At 44.7% G+C, this 19,224-nt stretch overlaps 2 protein-coding genes across 2 annotated transcripts in view; one reads left to right on the forward strand and one right to left on the reverse strand.

The window, feature by feature from the left end:
- Window positions 1-6,841, forward strand: part of CEP41 (centrosomal protein 41) — a 46,601-nt gene extending 39,760 nt beyond the window's left edge. Inside the window, 6 exon segments of the mRNA XM_036864017.1 lie at window positions 809-960; window positions 1,365-1,432; window positions 2,480-2,533; window positions 2,535-2,595; window positions 3,038-3,253; window positions 3,946-6,841. Coding sequence (XP_036719912.1) covers window positions 809-960; window positions 1,365-1,432; window positions 2,480-2,533; window positions 2,535-2,595; window positions 3,038-3,253; window positions 3,946-4,094 — 700 coding nt within the window. The 3' untranslated portion in view covers window positions 4,095-6,841.
- Window positions 6,842-13,611: 6,770 nt separating this feature from the next.
- CPA1 (carboxypeptidase A1) lies at window positions 13,612-18,542 on the reverse strand. Its single transcript, XM_036864308.1, has 7 exons — window positions 18,408-18,542; window positions 17,773-17,874; window positions 17,471-17,581; window positions 16,634-16,838; window positions 16,041-16,240; window positions 15,452-15,536; window positions 13,612-13,799 (listed from the first exon to the last, which is right to left on the reverse strand). Exons 1-7 carry the CDS (start codon window positions 18,540-18,542, stop codon window positions 13,612-13,614), a joined length of 1,026 nt encoding a protein of 341 aa, XP_036720203.1.
- Window positions 18,543-19,224: the final 682 nt, after the last annotated feature.

Here is a 19,224-nt window from a genome sequence, read left to right on the forward strand (position 1 = left end):
TCATCTTCTTATCCCAATACAGATATTTCACTACTCGCCACTTTGATCATAATACCTATCCTTTTTTCTCTGATTCATGTTTTTGCCACGTTTTGCCTATATTAACCTGGCGACCAATTTCAGTGATTTTATGACCTCAGAAACAGGTCAGAAACAGACCTCCCTCGTTTTAATCCTAGCTTTTCCACTGTCTCATTATATGAATGCCGCCAAATCTAAAAGCCTCTTCAGCCTCAACACTGTAACCTATAAAATGGAAGTGACTACAGATAACTACTGAAAACATTAAGGTTCAAAATCCATACTGGATGAGTCACTGTATAAGTATATGAAATATATGAAAACACTATTGTTACTTTATGTTACATATGATATACATAGAAATGCCCTCAGTTTTCCTGCCCTGTCAACCGTATTCTTTCCTCTTTTGCTCTGCTTTCTCACACTCATCAAAATTCCATTGGAGTATCTGTTTGCCTCTTTCTTTCTCTGAATGCTGCCTTTGCTTCTGGAGGCAGCTTGCCTACAGTTTCTACCCCCTCTGCTTGCTAATGACCTAACGTGCATTCTCTGAAGGTTAGTATGGACAGTGGATCCCCTCCTTCGGGTCCAGGGTGAGAGAACAGGAATCCATCCGTAGGATCTTGCATTCAGAGGCGGAACTGAGACACCACATCCATTTTCCTTTTTCTTTGAAGTGTCTTTTGAAGAGACATTGAGCACCCTCTCGCCATTCTGAAGAAACGCATTTGACCTTTAGGCCACCAATCCCTGACTAGTGTCTACTGACCTACTTTTTCACTTGCAGCGTCATCAGTGGCGTTGGGGAACTGGATCTAGACAAAGGGCTTGTGAAGAAAGTAGAGCCCAGTACCAAAGACAAACCTTATCCCGACTGCCCCTTCCTGCTGCTAGATGTGAGAGACAGAGATTCTTACCAGCAGTGCCACATTGTTGGAGGTAAGAGAGAGAAGGCCTTACAGTGTCTCACTCCTGAGAACACAGCCCGGTACTGAGCCCAGGCAGGCTCAAACACACGCCTGTGGTCAGCAGTTGGGGAAACCCTATGTTAGCCAGATGTGTTCTGGGAACCTGGAAGTTGGCTCTACCACATGCTCTGAGAGAGGCTGGTGACTCTCTCAGGGGGCTCAGGGGCCCAGTGCTAAATGTCAGAAACAGTGAAGTGACACTTCTTATTTGTTCACAGTGTCCTGTTTCTTTTCTTTCACAAAAGTATTTAGGTTTATAGCTAGTTGATTTTGAAAATATGTTTCTTTTAACTCTTAGACTTTAAACCAGCTGAGAATTGGGGCCAAGTTGTACCGAGAGCTACAAACTTCCTAAGCTTTTTCTTCTCTTTGCAGCTTACAGTTACCCAATTGCAACTCTGTCTAGAACAATGAACCCTTATTCAAATGATATTCTTGAATATGTATCCTTTGTTGCATTTTAAGGAGTTGGATGGTATATAGACTGAAGACTCAAACTTACCATGAATCATGCTCCTAGTAAGAAAACCCTATGAAGGACCTTTGATATTAATTAGTTTACTTCGCATATTTTAGAATTTCGATCCTTAGCAGTTGCTGAGAATGCTTCCAAGCCATCCTGCAGTAGGACAAAAAACATTAGGTTAAAGGTTATGATCCGTTGAGAGTCAGTCCTAAGACTGTTTTCCCCAGAAAGTTTTCCCAAGTAAAATGTAAGGAGTGAATTTTTTTCTTTCTATTTTAATTTTTTTTGCTTCTTGAAATTTTAATTTTTTTGCTCATAAAAATCAGACAAATAGAAAATAATTTAAATACTGAAAAATATAAAAAGAAAATTGAAATCTCCAATAGACCACACAATTGACACCAAACTCTTATACATTTTTTGTGTATTTTATTCCAGACTGTCTTCTTTGTCTTTTTAACAAAGTAAAAATTATACTGTATATATAATTTAGTATGTTGCTTTTCCCCACTTCATATTACAGTATATTTCCCCACACTAACACAAGCTCTTTATAAACTCTATTTGTGATGCAGTATAAGATCTCATCTTTAGATTTACTGTAATTTACTAAATCATTCCTCTTTGAAGGAATGGACTTTTAGGTGGTTCCCATTTTTTTACTGTTATAAATAAGACTGCAGTGGACACACTGGGCATAAAAGTTTTTCTGTTTCCTCATCTGTAAAATGGAGGCTGTAATACTTACTCTCCAGGATTGTACAGATGAAAGAGCCAAAGAGTGTACAGTGTGTAACTAGTGCCGTCTTGGACATGGTGATACTAGTTCATAGAAGAAAAGGATACCAGCTTGTGTGGTTTCCACGACAGGAAAAAGTCCTGTACCCCTTGAAGAGGGGTCATCTGATGCTCCTTGAACTCAGAGAGGTAAACACTTGACAGCTTCTTCTTCCTCAGGGGTTTCTGTATAGTCTAGGAGCATTAGCTCAGCAGCGGGTCGAACCTTAACTCATCTGCTTCTTAGAAAAAAGCCCATGGCAAGATCATCATTCTGTATGACGACGATGAGAGGCTGGCTCAGCCAGGCAGCTACCACCATGTGCGAGCGGGATTTGTAGAACCTCTTCATGCTTTCCGGAGGTGAGGGGCTGTGTTCTGCTTAGGACTTGAAAGGCGAATACTTGGGCTCACACTCCTTCAACTCCACCCCTATCGCCTTTTCCCTCCCAGAGCTCAGAACTTAGTATTCTGGAAAGAGAGACAACCATGCTGGCAGAAAGGAGTCAGGATATGTGAAACTTCCGTTAGCTCCATCAGCACGTGTTTTTAATTCCTGAAATAATGATGTTACTTTATGGCCCTGTAAGAAAGCCTTAATGCTGAAGACCTGAGCTAAACGATTTCTGGTGGAATTCTCAGAATCCCACATAACAACTGACATTTTCTGGTGTAATTTACTTAATGGTGAAGCAGTTAAGAAAGATTTCCTGTCCTTGTGTTGAGGAGACATGCGGGCTCCGTTCCAGCTTGCCTTGGCCTCACCGTGCTAACACGGCTTTTTCTGATGATCTTCCACACCTAGGTCTAAAAGTCTTAGCTCAGAAATTCCCAGAAGGACTGATTACGGGTTCCCTGCCAGCATCTTGCCAGCAGACCCTTCCGCCTGCTTCTGCCCGGAAACGATCCGGCCCGAAAGTGCCGCCCCCAGCAGCCGAGAATAAATGGAGATTTACCCCAGAAGACCTAAAGAAGATAGAATATTACCTGGAAGAGGACCAGGGTCCTGCAGACAGTACTAGTAAGATATTTGGACCTTTAGAAATAATGTTTTCTGTAGAACTTGAGGTTTGCAGCTTTGAACATCAACCTCATCATATGAGAAGCTTGATCTCTTATATTCAGATTCTTCAGATATTTGCAGGAGAAGGGGAAGGTGCAGGTGCTATGTGAGGAGAGGGGAGGTGAGTGGAGGTGATCCCAGATTATGGTAAGAATTAGGCATTGCACACAAACATAGAAAGAGAAGAGAGGGTATCAGTCAAATAAAGTGTGCATCTCAGGCAGAGTTGAGAGGCTAAGCTGAGGCTTTCACATTCCTTCTCAGAAAGCTTTGCTTCCTTCTCCTGCTTCTGGGTACCTTTAAACTACTTCTGGCCTTTCCTTTGGCACACTGCTTTCTCTTTTTCCTCTAACCATTCCTGTACCCTTCTCTACTGAGAAGGAATGAAGGACAGACGAGGTTGATTGGGATAATGGAGAGGAAGGAAAGAAAAGCTATCTGGGTTTCCCTTCATCCCTACCCCCTTCCCCACCTTCTAATTGATCTCAAGGATGAAGAGTAGGTTTTAGCCTAAAGTAGATGCTGAATAGGACTTCATTAACTTAAAAGTGGTTTGCAGCATAAGACTTCATTAGTTTAAAAGTGTACTTGGCAGGTTGTCCCTGGAATCATTTTTGCAGCTCTGCTCCCTGCTTTCTTGCTCCCTTCAGGCCGGCTGAGCCAAGGTAATGCTTCTGGAAGAGACTCCAAGGTTCCAGGCGCCCGCAGCGGTCAGAACCTGCCTGCCGGGGGCCCTGCCGGCCACCAGAACCCCCGCTCACTGGGCAGTGGCCACCTGCAAGGCAAACCCTGGAAGTAAAGACTTTGTCTTAGTCAAATAAATGTTTTCTCTCCTTTCGGAACCCCTGAGCAGTTCCCAAGTTGGTCCTTTTAAGAAGGTGCTGCAGAGGAAAGACCTCAGCGTGTGTCAGGCCCCCTTTCCTCTTCCTGTCTCCAGCTCCTCTCCCACATCCAACCCGGGAAGGATTTTTACAAAAACCAGAGGCATGACAGGCTCTAGCGTCCTCCCTGTTGTTTACAGAATATTTAAGTCTCTGAAACTGAGTAGGAAAAAAGTCTGATTTTTTTTTTTTTAATAAGGTCCAGTTTGTTTTGGTCTATATCCTGCATTGTTTTGTAAATACTTCAGGCATATCTGGTGTGTCCTTCCCAGCCAGTTCTTTTTCACTCACTCTTCTTGGTTTCATGAAGGCTCTCTTGGTAGGCTTTGCAGCCTGAGAAGCTGTCCCTGGGGGTGCAGACGATGCGTAGCTTTCAGCCCCCACCAGCTGTGGACCCGCTGGCTGAGGAGCTCTTTGCCCAGCACCCGATGCAGGCTCCGTCTTCAGTTTGGAGGCCGGTACCTGTGAGCATCACTCAGTTAAGATTTAGCAGTAGCTCTCACATGTGCTCAACGCTCTCCTCACTAGATGTTTTCCTGGAACCAGCACAGGTGATGCTGTGTGCTCAGGTGCCTTCACCGGCAAGTCCTGCCCACTGTTCAGGGCCGGGTTGAGAGCCACTGAAGCCCCCTGGAGCCATCCCTCATTTGCGGTTGGTTTGTTAGTTGTAAACTCCCATTACCCAGCTCAGGCCCATCCATCTTAGATGGGGAGAAATTATGGCCGCTTGAAAACATTGGCTTTGGTTGGGCCACTGCCGGCACACAAGGTGAGGGCAACTCCACAGCCCTTTGTCAGAGCTGACAACCCTTTAAACCCTTGCTTAAAAATACAGTATTAGTCTAATTGAGTAATTAGTGCAATTCCCTGCTTACTTCTCATTCTCATGACTGAGCTGTGATTAGGAGGTTTTGATTATAGATTCTTGTTTGGGCCAGAATTTTGAATCAGCATTAACTGAATTGCTAGATGACTGACATTCATTCCATTTAATTGGGGGAACAAAAGACCTCAGGTAAGGATGAGGAACTCTGAAATCATCAGGAAAAGGAAAAAGAGCCTTGTTAATTTTTATGGTCTGTGATCTGTAGCTGTGATAAGGGACTAAGGAATAAATTGTGCTCTTTGTCATGGCAACCAGATTGTGAAAACCCAGCTGAAAATTGCCTATCCTTAGGTGGTTATTGCTGCTGGGTAAGATTTGTCTTAACAGGACTATTTTTCTCACCACCAAAAAAAAGAAAGTATCACAGTATTTCCAGCATGGGGGGCTGTGTTTGTAGGAGAAATAAAGGTAATAAATATCTTATAGAGACATATGGAAAAATAACTTTCACATTCAGCCCAGTTCTGTTTTAGTGTGTTTATTCTTCTCTACTTGATTTCCAAAGTGCAACATTTTCCGATGCTTTAGAAATCAAACAAACCAGGGACATTGTTCAGATGTCAAGCCGTGCCCAATTTTCCACAAGATTCAAGAATCTTGTATAAAATTCAGCCAACGTACACATAGCTTTAATGAGGAGCCTGTCATGTTTCCCCATAAATTTATTGCCTGAGAACTAAGTTCAGCCTTTTGCTAATGCCAGAATGCTCTGGCTTTTTATTTTCTTTACAGCATAGATTTTTTAAAATGCAAATTTTTCCACACTCAACTTTCCCCTAGCATGGACAAGATTTTCAGCCATTTTGGACACATATGCATTTTTAAGGAAAAAAAATTTTTTTCTCTGTGACGAAGTTCTGGTTATGCCATTTTCAAGTCGACTAGTCAGGAGTTTAGATTTCCCCACTCGATTCTATTTTGAAAGTAAATGGTAGTCCCCCTTTGTTCCTATTCTGCATTCCCATCACCACACAACACTAGAGTGTTAGAAACTACTATGTATATGTGCAAAGTCAGTATAGCTGAACCTATTAGAATTGCAGTGCATTTAGTTGAGAGATCTGGCAGGTTGACTATATTTATGTGTGTTTCTCCATAGCACTTTGCCTGTTGGTAAGGATTTTAAATAACTACTCCTCAAAGACCTGTTCTGGTTCTGCACTTTGTGTGTTAAATGTCACTTGCAGTTTTTACATGCTCAAGGTATTGCTTTGAATGTTCTACTTTACTAGTTTCTTCGTTAGATTAACTGACATGTATTATCTAAGCGATCTGTGATACTTTGTGCAATTATGAATGTTGAAGATTAAAGTACATAGTTCTTAATTTGTTGTTTGCTGTTAATATGCTGAGATCTGCCAACTTCTCTCTTCCTCTCTGTTGAGATGATTTGTGGGGAGTCACATGAGACTGGGGTGATCTGAAAGAGTACTTCTTTTTGCTCTATCTCCCAGTAATGCATATTTTCTTTGTATAAATGAATCAGGAAATCATTCCAATTAGGGCAGGGGACCTTAGCTCTCTAGTCAGAAGGGTTTCTCCTCATGCCCAGCAGGGACTGACTGCCACCTTAAACACATTACAGCGGGACTGTCTTGTCAGTGTTGGGGGTTGATGAGCTTCCCTTGCCTGGGAACTTATGACCCCCCTAGATGGAAAATGCTTTATCAACGTACAGCTGCTGCTCCATCTGAGCAACGGTGATGGCCAAAGTCTAAGTAATAAGTTCAGTACTTTATCTACTGTATTTAAGAAAGAAAAGAGAGAAGGAAGGAGAGAAGCAAGGAAACAAGAAGTGTGGAGGGAGGAAGGGGAAGGCAACATTACTCACTTGAGTACAAAAAGAACATCTCGGGCTGTTACAATGTCAGGTTTAATCTATTGAAAGGCATAGAATGGGGACCTCCCTGGCAGTCCAGTGGTGAAGACTTTGCCTTCCAATGCAGGGGGTGTGGGTCCGATCCCTGGTTGGGGAGCTAAGAATCCCACATGCCTCGTAGCCAAAAAAACAAACAAACAAAAAACCCCCATAAAACAGAAGCAATATTGTAACAAATTCAATAAAGACTTTAAAAACGGTCCACATCAAAAAAAAAAACTTTATAAAAAAAGTAAAAAGAAAGGCATAGAATGAATCAAATGACCTAAAAGTAATTTTATTTTTTACCTTTAGCAGAAAACCAGAACTAGCACAATCATATTGGACTAGGGGTGTAAATCAGAATTAAAAGAGAACAAATAGTGTTCATTAGTTGCTGAGGGATTTTTCCTGTGATGCTATTGAGATTATACAAAAATTCATAAGACTTTAGGCTAGTCACCAAGAACACAGAACAAAACAAAACCTTCTTTTCTCTAATTCCCTTGTGGAATATAAGTGAAATCAGAGTCCTAGGCTAGGAAGAAATATGTAGGCAATTTTTCTTGTGTTGGTTTTGGTTTCTGTCATGTTATAAATTGGTTGTAGATTCTGTCTTTTATGTTATCCGACTTTTTTAGGGGGGATAATTAATTTCTGTCCACCTGGATTTAAATCCATGACTCCCTTCCTGCTCTACTCTGAAGATAATCATTAAGAACCTTTCTTTCGCCAGTTCCAAAATATTCCCAGTGTCTATAATGTGCATTTATTTTCTCACAATTCTTTCAAAGTTTTAACTCCCATAATACTTTCCTTTTTCTTTTTTCAAGAAACATCAGAAATGTGGATATTATATCAGTTTATGTGAGCATGATGATATGCTTATCTACTGTTCAATTAATTTTTTGATTAAAATATATTTTTCCTATAAAAAACAATAAATAGGACACATTGTGCTTCCAAAGTGTTCAGAAGACATTTGGGTAGTAATACTTTCCTAAAGCTGCAGGAATTATTGAAATTGCTATTGCCACGTCCTTAAATTGGCACACAGGTCAGTTATAGCATAAAATATGTAATGGTGGCAATTTGTCAGCATTGAATTCTGACAGGACAGGATTCAGTGCATGATTTTATGTGTTTACAAAACTATATTGCCCCCCTCCCTGCACCCCCCCATCTCCTTATGGTCTCACTCTCTGATGCTTATCCTCTTTGTTCCAAATGCAGACGCAGATTCTCTTCACCTGCATAACATCCTGAGGCACCTGGTGAAATGTGTGGCAAACAGAGGTCACTTATTAAATACTATTGACTGATGGACTACATTTTTTAAAAATTATTTTAAATTATTTTTGACTATAACCTCCCAGAGGGTGAAAATCACCAACTACATGACAGTGGCCCTTAATAAGGGTGTGTGAATAAATGAACTGAACCTGTCAAGACTGAAGTCTGGGATGTAAAGCCCATTGTGGTGGCCACTCAGCGCTGGTCTGCCATTCTGGAGACCCGGAAAGTTTGTTATCCCTTGTCCTCTTCTACATCCTACTTTTGTATGTGAGACATTCATCACTCTGAGATTTTTAGATTACCCTCTGCAGGAGGTACCCAGAAAGCTGTTAGGGCCGTTATTATTAGCCTGGTTGTCTGCAGTCTGCCTGTTTCCATGGTCCCCTCAAGCTCAAAGTAGCCTTCAGAATTCAACTGCACCATCCCCATCTGAGAGTGGGTTTTATTTTCTCCTTTGTTTCAAATCTTGAAGATTTCCAGGTAATAATGTTAGCAAACATTTATGGAGAGCTTACTATGTGTTAGGCAGTATTCCTAGATTCTTCATTTTACGTTTTGACTCATTTGACTATCAGAACATCCCTACGAGGTAGGCACCCCCATTTTCAGGTGAGGAGACTGAGGGTCAAATGGAAATTAAGCAACTTGCCCTGTGTCACTGAGCTGGAAGGTTGAGAAACCATTCTGCTCTGTGCTTGTCCACTCTGGGTGGGTACAGCCACTCTCTCCCTGGCTACGCCTCCAATTCACTAACAAAAATGTAACTTTCCCTTGGCTGTTGGCTCCCCTTCCTTCCTCGTCACCTGAGATTCCACTGAAAGCTTTCCTCCTCTGCCTGCACAAAAGGCGAGGAATTCAGGGACTGAAACATCTGCTCCTGGGACCATTCCACTGTCTGTGTCTGGTGACCTATCTCGAAGACAGGTGCTCCAGGGTTTCTGAGATTTGTTTCTTAATGAGTTATCACTTAGGGAATGGGAGTTACAAGCTTTTCATTAGATTGTAGGGAAAAAGTAGGCTGTTTTCCTGATGGTTGAACTATCCAATAAAACCATATTGATATGATTTGTGTCTGAATTTCTCTTTCCTTTGCGGTGATGTTTCTGATTTAGGCTGAAACATAAATTGTGTGAATTGGCTTATGGCCGCAGGCCTGGGCTTCATGGGAGGAAGCAGCAGCAAACCTCTGTGCCTCGGTCCATGTTAGCAGAGCTCTCATTCCACCGCACTCTTCTAAAAATGTAGCCGAACACACCACTGTAGTTAAGCAGAAGACTTTTAATTTTCTTCTTTTAGTTTGGCAGTAAACATTTGGCAGTCTTCATCTCTGGGGTCGTTAGATGATGCTCACAGTATGAGTTGCCAAATTAATGTGGATCCTGAAAGCTTTGGGGAGAATTCATTACCCTTTGACAGTTTTTCAGATTTGACGGGTGCTCTGTGCTTCTTTCTCAGAGCTCTTCCTTCTTCTGGCCAATTTGAATGTTTTGGTTGGTCATATCAGTTTCCTGTAAGGAGCATCTGGGTCGTAGTGTGTTCACAGAATGATGTTTCTGTCCTTAGAGCCCTTAGAGCAAGAGTCCGTCTGCATCTTCAAATCCACCTAGTCCCACTTGCCCTTGCAAAACAATTGCTGAGATGATGAATAGCCCTGTACTGGATGAGGGACCAGTGAGGTCATATCTGGATTGTATTCAATGACATTTCAATTTTAACTTCAGACCAAAGCCAGAAAGCTAGACATGCATATCTTAGTGTTAATTCAAAAGACCACCCAAAGGATTCTTATGGACCACGAATGGCCCATGGGCCACACTGAGAACCATAGATCATGCTCTAAGAACAAAGTAAAATGAGTTCATTTCAAAATAAAGATTTTTGAAAAGTCCTAGAGAATAGGCATTAGCATAATCAATTCCCCAGATTGCTGCAGGAACTGAATGTGAGCAGCAAGGGCTCTTGGGAGTTGTCATCTGAGCTACCACAGAGTGCTTAGGGAATGGCCCCCAACCAGGAGACATTAGTACCCTGCCCTTGGTAGAAACACTTGCTTCCAGCTCTATCTGGAGTATAAACTTTTCCAAAAATAAGACCTTGTTCTGGGCAACAGCAGAAGAAATGAGTTTAGACAAATTATGAAAAAGAATCTGGGCACAAATTAAGATGGCCATTTAGATGTTCGATTTTGATAATAAGTTAATCTTAGATAACTTTACCCACAGGTAATCTGGTGCATTTGAAATAATAGCTTTTTTTTACCCCCCTGATTATACAAACTCATTGCAAGAAATTCAGAAAAGTATAAAGAGGAAAACCACCACTGCTGCCTGGGGTAACCACAATTATTATTATTGGGGAATATCTACTTCCAGTCATAGTGGGTGTGCGTTTTTCAAACAAAAATGAGATTCATACTCAATATACTATGTTGTAGCCTGCTTTTTTTTAAACAACTGTATGGAAATATAAATTACATGCCATAAAATTCACCCATTTTAAGGATACAATTCAGTGATTTCTAGTAAATTTACAGAGTTGAGAAAGCATCACCACAATCCTGTTTTAGAATATTTCCATCATGTGACCGCCTTCTTTTGCCCAGTATATTGTGACCATTTTTCCATATCAACACAGACTACAATGGCTTCCCGATATTCCATTATGTAAATGGGTAATAGCCATATCAATACTGGTATCTATCTAGCTTCTTTTCCTTTTAATTTAACTTTTTTACAACCTTGTACATATGTTTATCTGAACTTCTCAAAATATTTTTATAAAATAAATTCCTCCAAGTGGACTTACTGGGTCAAAGTGTCAATACGTTGAAATTTTTTATTTATATGCCAAATTCCCCTCCAGGAAGGCGGTGTAAATTTATCCTCCCACCAGCAGTATATGACAGGTCTCATTTCTTCATACTCTTGATAATACTGAGTTGTCAGTCTTTTTATTCTTTGTCAATCTGATGGGAGAAAAATAATATATTTTTCTTTAATGTACAAAAAAAACTACTCAGAGAATCAGTATCTTTCATTTATTGGCTTTTTGTGTTTCTTCTTTTGGGAATTGCCTATTTTTCTTTTGAAATGTTAGTCTTTTTTTAAAACCCCTTTTACTTATAAGAGCTTTTTTCCCCTCAAGGTTATTAATACTTTTTCATATACACCACATTATTTTCTAAAATTTTTGTTTCTTTTAGCTTTATGATTTTATTTATAAAATTTTTTTACCCATAGATCTGTAAAACTATGTATCTGCAAACAAAATGGAAAGTTCTTCCTGTAGTTGAAAATAGAAAAAGAAATGTTAATGACTTCCATGTCTCCATTTAACAAGCATTTATTAAGTGCCTACTATGTGTCATGTACTTGGCCAACCAGTAGAAATTGAGTGTTGAGCAAAACAGCACAATCCCTGCCCTCATGGAATTTTCATTCTGGTGCTTTACTCCTGTCTTTTCACCTTTCTTAAGACTCTTTCTTGTTCAGAGCCTTACTTTCTAAACTACAACTCAGGGAAATTCAGAATGACTTGCAAGCCTACAAAATAAAGATTATAAAATTTATAAGTTCTCTAGTATATGTGGAGAACATTCATTCAACAAATATTTATTGGGTATCTGTATGTCAAGTACTGTTGATGGTTTTGGAGATTGAATGCCAAATCAAGTGGTCTCTGCTATCAGGGAGTACAGTTTATTTTAAATTAAGCAATTCTACCCTTGAAGCCTAAGTAATCCAATTTTGTAAAATGATATATTGTCTTGCTAACTTAATATTTTTTCACTTATCAGTCTCTATTAAACAGTAAGATCAGTTTTGTTTTTTTTTACTTGCCCAAACTGAGCCATTACAGTGGGTTTCAGCTTATCTACATAAATTGAAGGGAAATGGTTCCTAAAAGATAACTTGAAGGAAGTGTCATAAAATCTTTAGATCATCCTTCTGTAAAGACTGAAACACCATTTAACCTTGTGTCATAAACTTATATATGTATAACTTTATGTGTAGTATATGTATAGTCAACCTCATTCTTTTTGTTTTTTTAGAATGTTTGGTAGCAAAAAAAATTAAAATAAAAAAATGAATGGAGTATAATGTATAAAAATTTTGAATCACTATGCTGTATATGTGAAACTAATATATACTGTAAATCAACTATACCTCAATTTTAGAAAATTAAAAATTATAAAAAACCTCCAAGATGAAAATTCCCCAGTGGGCCCTTAAAAAAAGAAAAGAAAAGAAAAAAGCGTTTGATCTTCAGGCTATTTTATGTGAAAAAGACACAGATTTTAAGTCAGTGGAGTTGGATGCATTGTGATACTTCATCTGGCTGATACAGGGAGAGGCTGCCATCCTTACCCCAGCCCCCCTATTTGGGAAGCTACCAAGCCACCCCGCATCCACTTCCCAGCAACTTCAGTGGGAGGAACCCCATGCTTGACAGTCACACCTTAAGAGATTTGGAAGAAACGGAATGTAGATTCTTGCTTTGAAAAAAAGTTGAGATATATGCTATGTGCTGTGGTGCTAGCCACTAAGTGTGATATCACAGCCACCAGAATCACCAAGCCAAGGGAGAGAAGCCAAATTCTAGGAGCTGTGGAGGGTATGGGGAAGGAGAGGAGAGCCTTACGTTTGAGAAATTTTGCTAACGATAATGAGTGGTGGTGAGTGAAAGAGGAGACAATGTAGCAGGAGATGCTAGAAAGGATGGGGCAGTGAGAAGTAAACTACTTCTGTCTCTAAAGGCAAAGTCTTCCTGATACACTTCAATTAATAAAATGCCCTGGGATTGGTGTTTGTTCTTTATATTCAGTAAATGATTCCATTTAACCCAATTGTTTTCTTCCAATTTAATTAGGAGTGGGAGACCATATTTTGCTCTTTAGAAATTTGCTTTGCCTGGCTGCAACATTGATTTGGGACAACACTGGCCACCAGGATTATTCTAGTTCTTACTCAGGGTTATTGCCTTTGTAGATGAACGGATCCAACCAGCTACACTATTGTACAAGCTGAATTCCTCACCACTGCGGGGTGCCGGGCATTTGGTTAGCAGCTGTGGCTGCTGCTTGCTCCTAAGGTAGGAACAAATCACCCCACTGACGAGCTGAGCTCAGGGTGGTCTAATTAAAACAGACGCCACTTGGATACAACTTCACAGGACCTTGGAATGCAGGGGAGTTTAAGGGTCACCTAGTCCAACTACCCACACGTTTCCAGTGAGACCTGCAGGAACTAAATCACTTCTGCCACAGCTTGAAAAGGCAGACATGCCACATGCATTCCCACACATGAGCCCCATTCTGGTCCATGTACATTCAAACTTTATTTGGCTGCCTGGGTGGGGCCGGAGAGGAGGAGGAAGACAGCGCTGAAGGGCCGGGTCAGTAGGGGTGATTCAGCGTGTGCTCCATGATGGTCAGAAGCGCCAGCCATGTCTCCTGGGCCGTGGGGACGATCTGGGAGGCCGGCAGCAGGAAGCCATAGCGCCCAGTGTCCCGGAGCTCAAAGGTGAAGGAGTACTTGATGCCCTGGTTGTAGGTCCAGTCAATGGTGCCTCCACTGGCTTGGTCTGGGGCAGGAGCAGAACCGGCAGAACAAAGGTCACTCACTTGAAAACATTTGCATGGGCTGGGCTAATGGTCCAAAGCCCAGAGCCTCGTGCAGTGTTGACTGGAGTCAGCATCTGCTAAGTTCCTACTGTTGACCAAGCAGCCTGGCTTCCTCCCAAGAAGCTCCCCTGAAGGGTCTTAGTCCAAGAGGCCCAGAGAAGCGGACCAGCAATGGTTCTCCTCTCACTGGGTCATGCAAGGAAGCTCCCACGATTTTGAAAGCCGCCTCCATCTAACAGCCACTTGGGTCAAGCCCCCAAATATACCAGAGTTGCCCACTTGGGTAACCAGGACTGTCCCCCGGATGCTGGTCTACAGGGGGAAAGTGCAAGGGTCAGAGTCAAAGCAAAAGCCCCTTGTCTGTCTTTTGCAGACAGATTTGCAGTAGGTATCAAAGCTGCTGCAGAATCGCGCAGGGGAGAGGGAGGTGGCTGCATATCAGAATTTAACTCCACAATATTGAACAAAGCGAAAACCTTTTGACTCAGGGTTAAAACAGTTTCCAAAGAAGGCCTGGAGTCCAAAAGTAAGGCCAGCCCCAGGTGAGACTGTGACTCACTCACCCCCCAGAACTGGGCACTCGGGGCAGGAAGTCTGAGGTGTGTCGCTGTCCCCTGCTCCTTCAGTACTCTCACCTCCTGTCAGCCACAAGCTGGCTGTGTCTCTTCAGGGCTCAATGGGATCTGAACACCGCAACCTCACGCCGCCCCCCACCGCCATCTCCGCCACCTGTCTCTGCTGCAGCCACTGGGTCTCTGTCCTCTTCCTGCCGTTCCCACACACGCCAAGTCAGGGCACACGGGAGGGCCTTTGTTCTAGAAGATTCCTCTGCCTGGAAGGCTCTTCCTCAAATAGCCTCTTAGCTCCATCCCTCCTGTCCTTCAACACTTGCCCAAATTTCACTCTCTCAATGAGGCCTACACTTCAGTCCACCTGCCCTGCTTCCACCCCCAGTACGCCTGAGTTCCCTCACCCTGTCCTAGTAGTTCTTTTTCTCCCAGCACTTATCACCTAACACATCGTATCATTTCCTTATTCATGTTTATTGTCATGGCTGGCTAGAATGGAGGTTTCCTGATCTTTGCTTATTTTTATTCCCAACTGTATCCCAAGCACACAAAACAAGGCCTGGTGTATCCTAGGTGTTCAGTAAACATTTGTTAACTTAATTCCATGTTGATGTAGCAGTCCTCCTCTCAGGGGCATTGCATGGATAAGTAAGCTGGGAAAAGATAGGATATATTCTCTAACTGAAGGGCGTTGGAGGAAGGGTATTTTTTAAGTTGAATTTCTTAGGGATCTACAATACAAAGGCTAGCAGAACTCTCTACCCCCTCCATGCATGAAGCTGAACTTAACCCCAAGATAAGAGTTCTTAGAGGAACTGAAGGGTTTGTCTGAAGGTATCGAGGAAGGCAGAGTTCACATGAGGAAAGGGCCCCGCTGCCCACCAAGCCAGCAGTAGTCAGGCATGGCCAGGGCTGTTCTCCTCGCCCATGCTCCCAGGTTGGGGAACCCTTGGCTACCTCCTCCAGGAGGGACACTCCCTCTGGCGGGGAGAGCCAGCTGAGCTTCCTCCCAGACCACCCACAGAGACAATGCACCCACTTACAAATTGTTGTGATGATGCTGCCATACTTGAACTTGGTCCCATACAGAGAGGTCAGGGCCTCAACAGCAGACCTAGCCACCTGATCCTGGAGAAAACGCCAAGCAAGACCGCTTGTCATGGCCAGCAGTGCCAGACCCCCAGAACCGCAGGGCCAGGGTATCCTGGGGGCTGGCAGGATGACCCAGGGGCAGAAGCTGGCCCCCAGCAGAGAGCATGGAACCTGTTGGGCCCTGCAGGGTCAGCCCCGGGAACTCAGCAGTATGTGACCTTGTGGGATGTCTGGCTGGTACTTCACTGCCCTTTGGTCACCATGCAGCTCCAAGTTTAAACTTGTGGTACAGCTCAAAGTCCACCCCTACCCCCTTCCTCTGTCATGTGACAGAAGTGACTCAGCCACTCTGTGCCTCAGCTTACCAGACAGAAAGGCTAGTCTGCCCTGCTGGTCTTCTCAAGCCATCAGGGGTCCACGGGAGAAGGGGGTGCTAGGCACAGTGTAGGGCCTCGTGCCTTAAGCAGGTTTGATGGATAAAAACCCAGGCCTGCCCAAAGCTGCCTCTGGGATGAGAGGCAAGCAGGGATCAGCACATACCAGCTCATCCTTGTCTGCAGGTGATTCTTTTTTGTAGCCAAAGGGATACAAGAGGAGCTGGGAGTAGCTGTGGATGGAGATGAAGGCCTTGATGTTCCTGTGGTCTTTCACAAAGTCCACGATGGACTTGACCTCCACTTCGGAATTGGCAAACTTGCCACGGTAAGTCTCCGAGCAGGGGTTGCTGCTGGCTCCCGCCTCTGTGGGAGGGGAGAGTTGGCATTCCTTACACCCAAACAGTGTGGCTTCCATGGCTTCTGGTCTTTGCATGAGTTGAGATGCAGGAGGGCTCACCCCCACCCCGGATAAGGAAAGGGCAGAAGCCTTTTATAAGCTGGGGGTCCTGCCTCCTTCCCCAGCCAAACTTGGACAAAGCTGATGGACATGCCCAGAGAGGTAAGAAGGGCTCCTCAAGCGACACCAGTTCCTGCAGTGAAGTGACCACAGAGGGAAGGAGCTGAAGTTACTCTAGAAAACCCATAGATTGGTTTCAGACCTCAGTTCCATTGGGAAGGACTTTACAGGAAAGGGACAAGCAGATCTCAGAGGGCCACCTTCCTCACTGTGCACCTTGGAGGAGAGGCCAACATTACCCACATGCCCCCACTGCTGCGGCAGGAGAGGGTTGGGAGGTGACAGGACAAAGGACAGTAAGAAGCCATTCTGGGGCGTCCCATCCCTGCTCCCCAAACCACACTGGGCCTTACTCCCAAAGCCAGCGTCCCAGTTCCTGTTGGGGTCCACCCCAATGCAGGTGGAGCCCGACGTCAGGGATCGAGTCTTGCGCCACAATCGATTCTGAGAAAGGAAAAGTGATCAGCCACCTGACAGAGGCCACAATCAACACAGAGCCCCAATCCGGATCCTGGGTGTGGACACGGTATGGAACCAGAAACCACTTTCAACTGGTTGTCAGGGAGGAAGGTCTGCAAAGGGGGCTCTTGGCTGAAGGAAAATGGAGGAGACAATGGATGGCATTTGGCCAGAGGGTTCTACTGGCAGAAAGAGGAAGGCATGTGGCAACCGCCCCCCCACCCCGCCCGCAGCCCCTTACAAAATTGATTGGTAGCATGCTGTCCCATAGCCATAAAGTAGAACCAGGGAAGAAGGTCTGGGCAGTGTGTCTCCACTGGGGAAAATTCTGTCCCCCACAACCTGGACATTTGGCAATATCTGAAGATGTTTTCAGTTGTCTCATCTGGGGGCTTGAGTCGGTCAGGATGCTGCTTGCGCAGGACAGCCCCCAACACACAAAGAATTATCTGCCCCAAATGTCAAGAATGCCAAGGTCAAGAACCCCTAGTCTAGGAGGACAGGTCTGTTTGTCCCTCTCTCAACTTCTGGGGGTTGAGATTAGGGGTGAGTAGCTTGTGGGGCTCAGAGGACAGAGGCCCACCCTGCTTTCCCCAAGAAGAGGAGAAGGCCTGTACCTTGCTGTGGGTGAAGGCAAAACCATCAGGGTTGGTGACGATCTCCAAGAATATGTCCATGTTGTCCAGAATGGCAGTCAAAGTCGGGTCCTGGCCATAGTCTTGTGTGATCTGGTGGAGGTTAGGGAGCAGAGGGGCAGAGCGGGCCAGGCCAGGAATCTGCCATGCTAGAGCAATGGATGCCTGCCCTCGACCTCCCTCTGTGGTCATTGCTTCTGGATGGAAGCAGGAGCCAGGGTTTCTATGGGCCTTGGATACCAATGCCCTACCAGGCGAGAGCATCCTCACCTCCACAGGCTTACCTTCTTTGCAAACCAGACCCCACTGGCCTGGGTGACCCACTCCCGAGAATGGATGCCCGTGTCAATCCAGATGGCTGGACGGTTGTTCCCCCCGGTGCTGAACTGGATGAGAAGAGCAGGAAATAGTTCAGCTGGGGCCCTGTCTCACCTCCTTGAAGGGGAGTGCACCCCAACCCAGAGGCTGTCTGCTCTCTGGTATCTCAGGTTGAGGCTCTGTTTGTGGGACCATCACTCAGGTGGGATGTGGGAGTGGGTCTGGACCGGGATCCTGCAGAGCTTTGCCTCCTGCCCTCAGCTCAAGCTTGGCGCAAATATGACTCAGCCAGACTTTCTGGCCCCACCATGTTCCAATGCCCATACATAGTTCTCTGTCGGAGGTCACAAACAAAACATTTTATCTGGACTACCAGACTCTGGGATACTTTCCACAATGTGACACTTAATTGGAAACACTTGCGTCACCTAAAAGTTTAAATTGTGTGTGTACTGGTATGCACACACCTATGCTACACAGGGAGTCCATATAACAGTGTGTTCCCTGTAACCCTGGGCTCACCCATGGGTGCCTACGCACAGATGTGGGTGCCCAGTCTTGCAGATGTGCTCACGTACATCCACTTTCAGGTGCCCATTACCTTCAGCACGTAGATGGGACGGCCTTCGTAGCTGCTGCCGATCTGGAGCTTGCTGACAAGCTGTGGGTGCTCGGCCGCCAGCAAGTCCATGAAGTCATAGATCTGAGGAGGTAGAGGAGGGAAGGCTGCCTTCATGGCTTCCGGGCACCTGGATGCCTCCCTTAGCAGCTCTGTTAGCGAGCCTGCTGTGAGCCCTGAATGCGGAGGAGCCACGACCCAGAGCCTCGAGGCCACACGGTGACAGAGCAGATGTCACGCACGCTCAGGCTGGCTCTGGCGCGTTCTGCCTGTCTGAGGAAGAGCTCGGTGCTTGTGGAGGGCGGCCCCCGGGGTCCCTCACCTCCTGCAGGGTGTGGTAGTTGGCATAGTTAAAGGTGTTAGTGCTGCGGGCCCAGCTCTGGGAGGCGAACATCTGCTCCTGCTCCTCGTCCAGCAGCGACTGCACGTCCTCTATCATGACTGTGTATCTGATGTCACGGGCTTCCAGGAAGACTTTGACAGCCTGGATGCTGGGGAAGGGCACTCGGATGTCGATGGGGGAGCCTGGCTGGGCAGGGCCCCTCCAAAAGTCCAGCTGTGGAGGACAAGAGCCACGGTCACAGCGGGCTGGGAAAGGGCCTGCCTGGGAGGGGGTGTTGGCACCAGAATTTCCCAGATAATTGGGGATGGGGCATGGCTGTTAGGGGAAGAGGATGAAGGGAATCCCTGGGTGCTGGACAAAGTCCAGTTTGGTCAGGGAAATGGCCCAGGAAGCAGAGTGGAGAGGCTTTGAGGCAGCAAGGGAGAGAGAAGAACTAGAAGTTGGGGCAGTGTGGGG

Source organism: Balaenoptera musculus, chromosome 9 (genome assembly GCF_009873245.2).
Source record: "Balaenoptera musculus isolate JJ_BM4_2016_0621 chromosome 9, mBalMus1.pri.v3, whole genome shotgun sequence".
NCBI classification, from domain to species: Eukaryota; Metazoa; Chordata; class Mammalia; order Artiodactyla; family Balaenopteridae; genus Balaenoptera; species Balaenoptera musculus.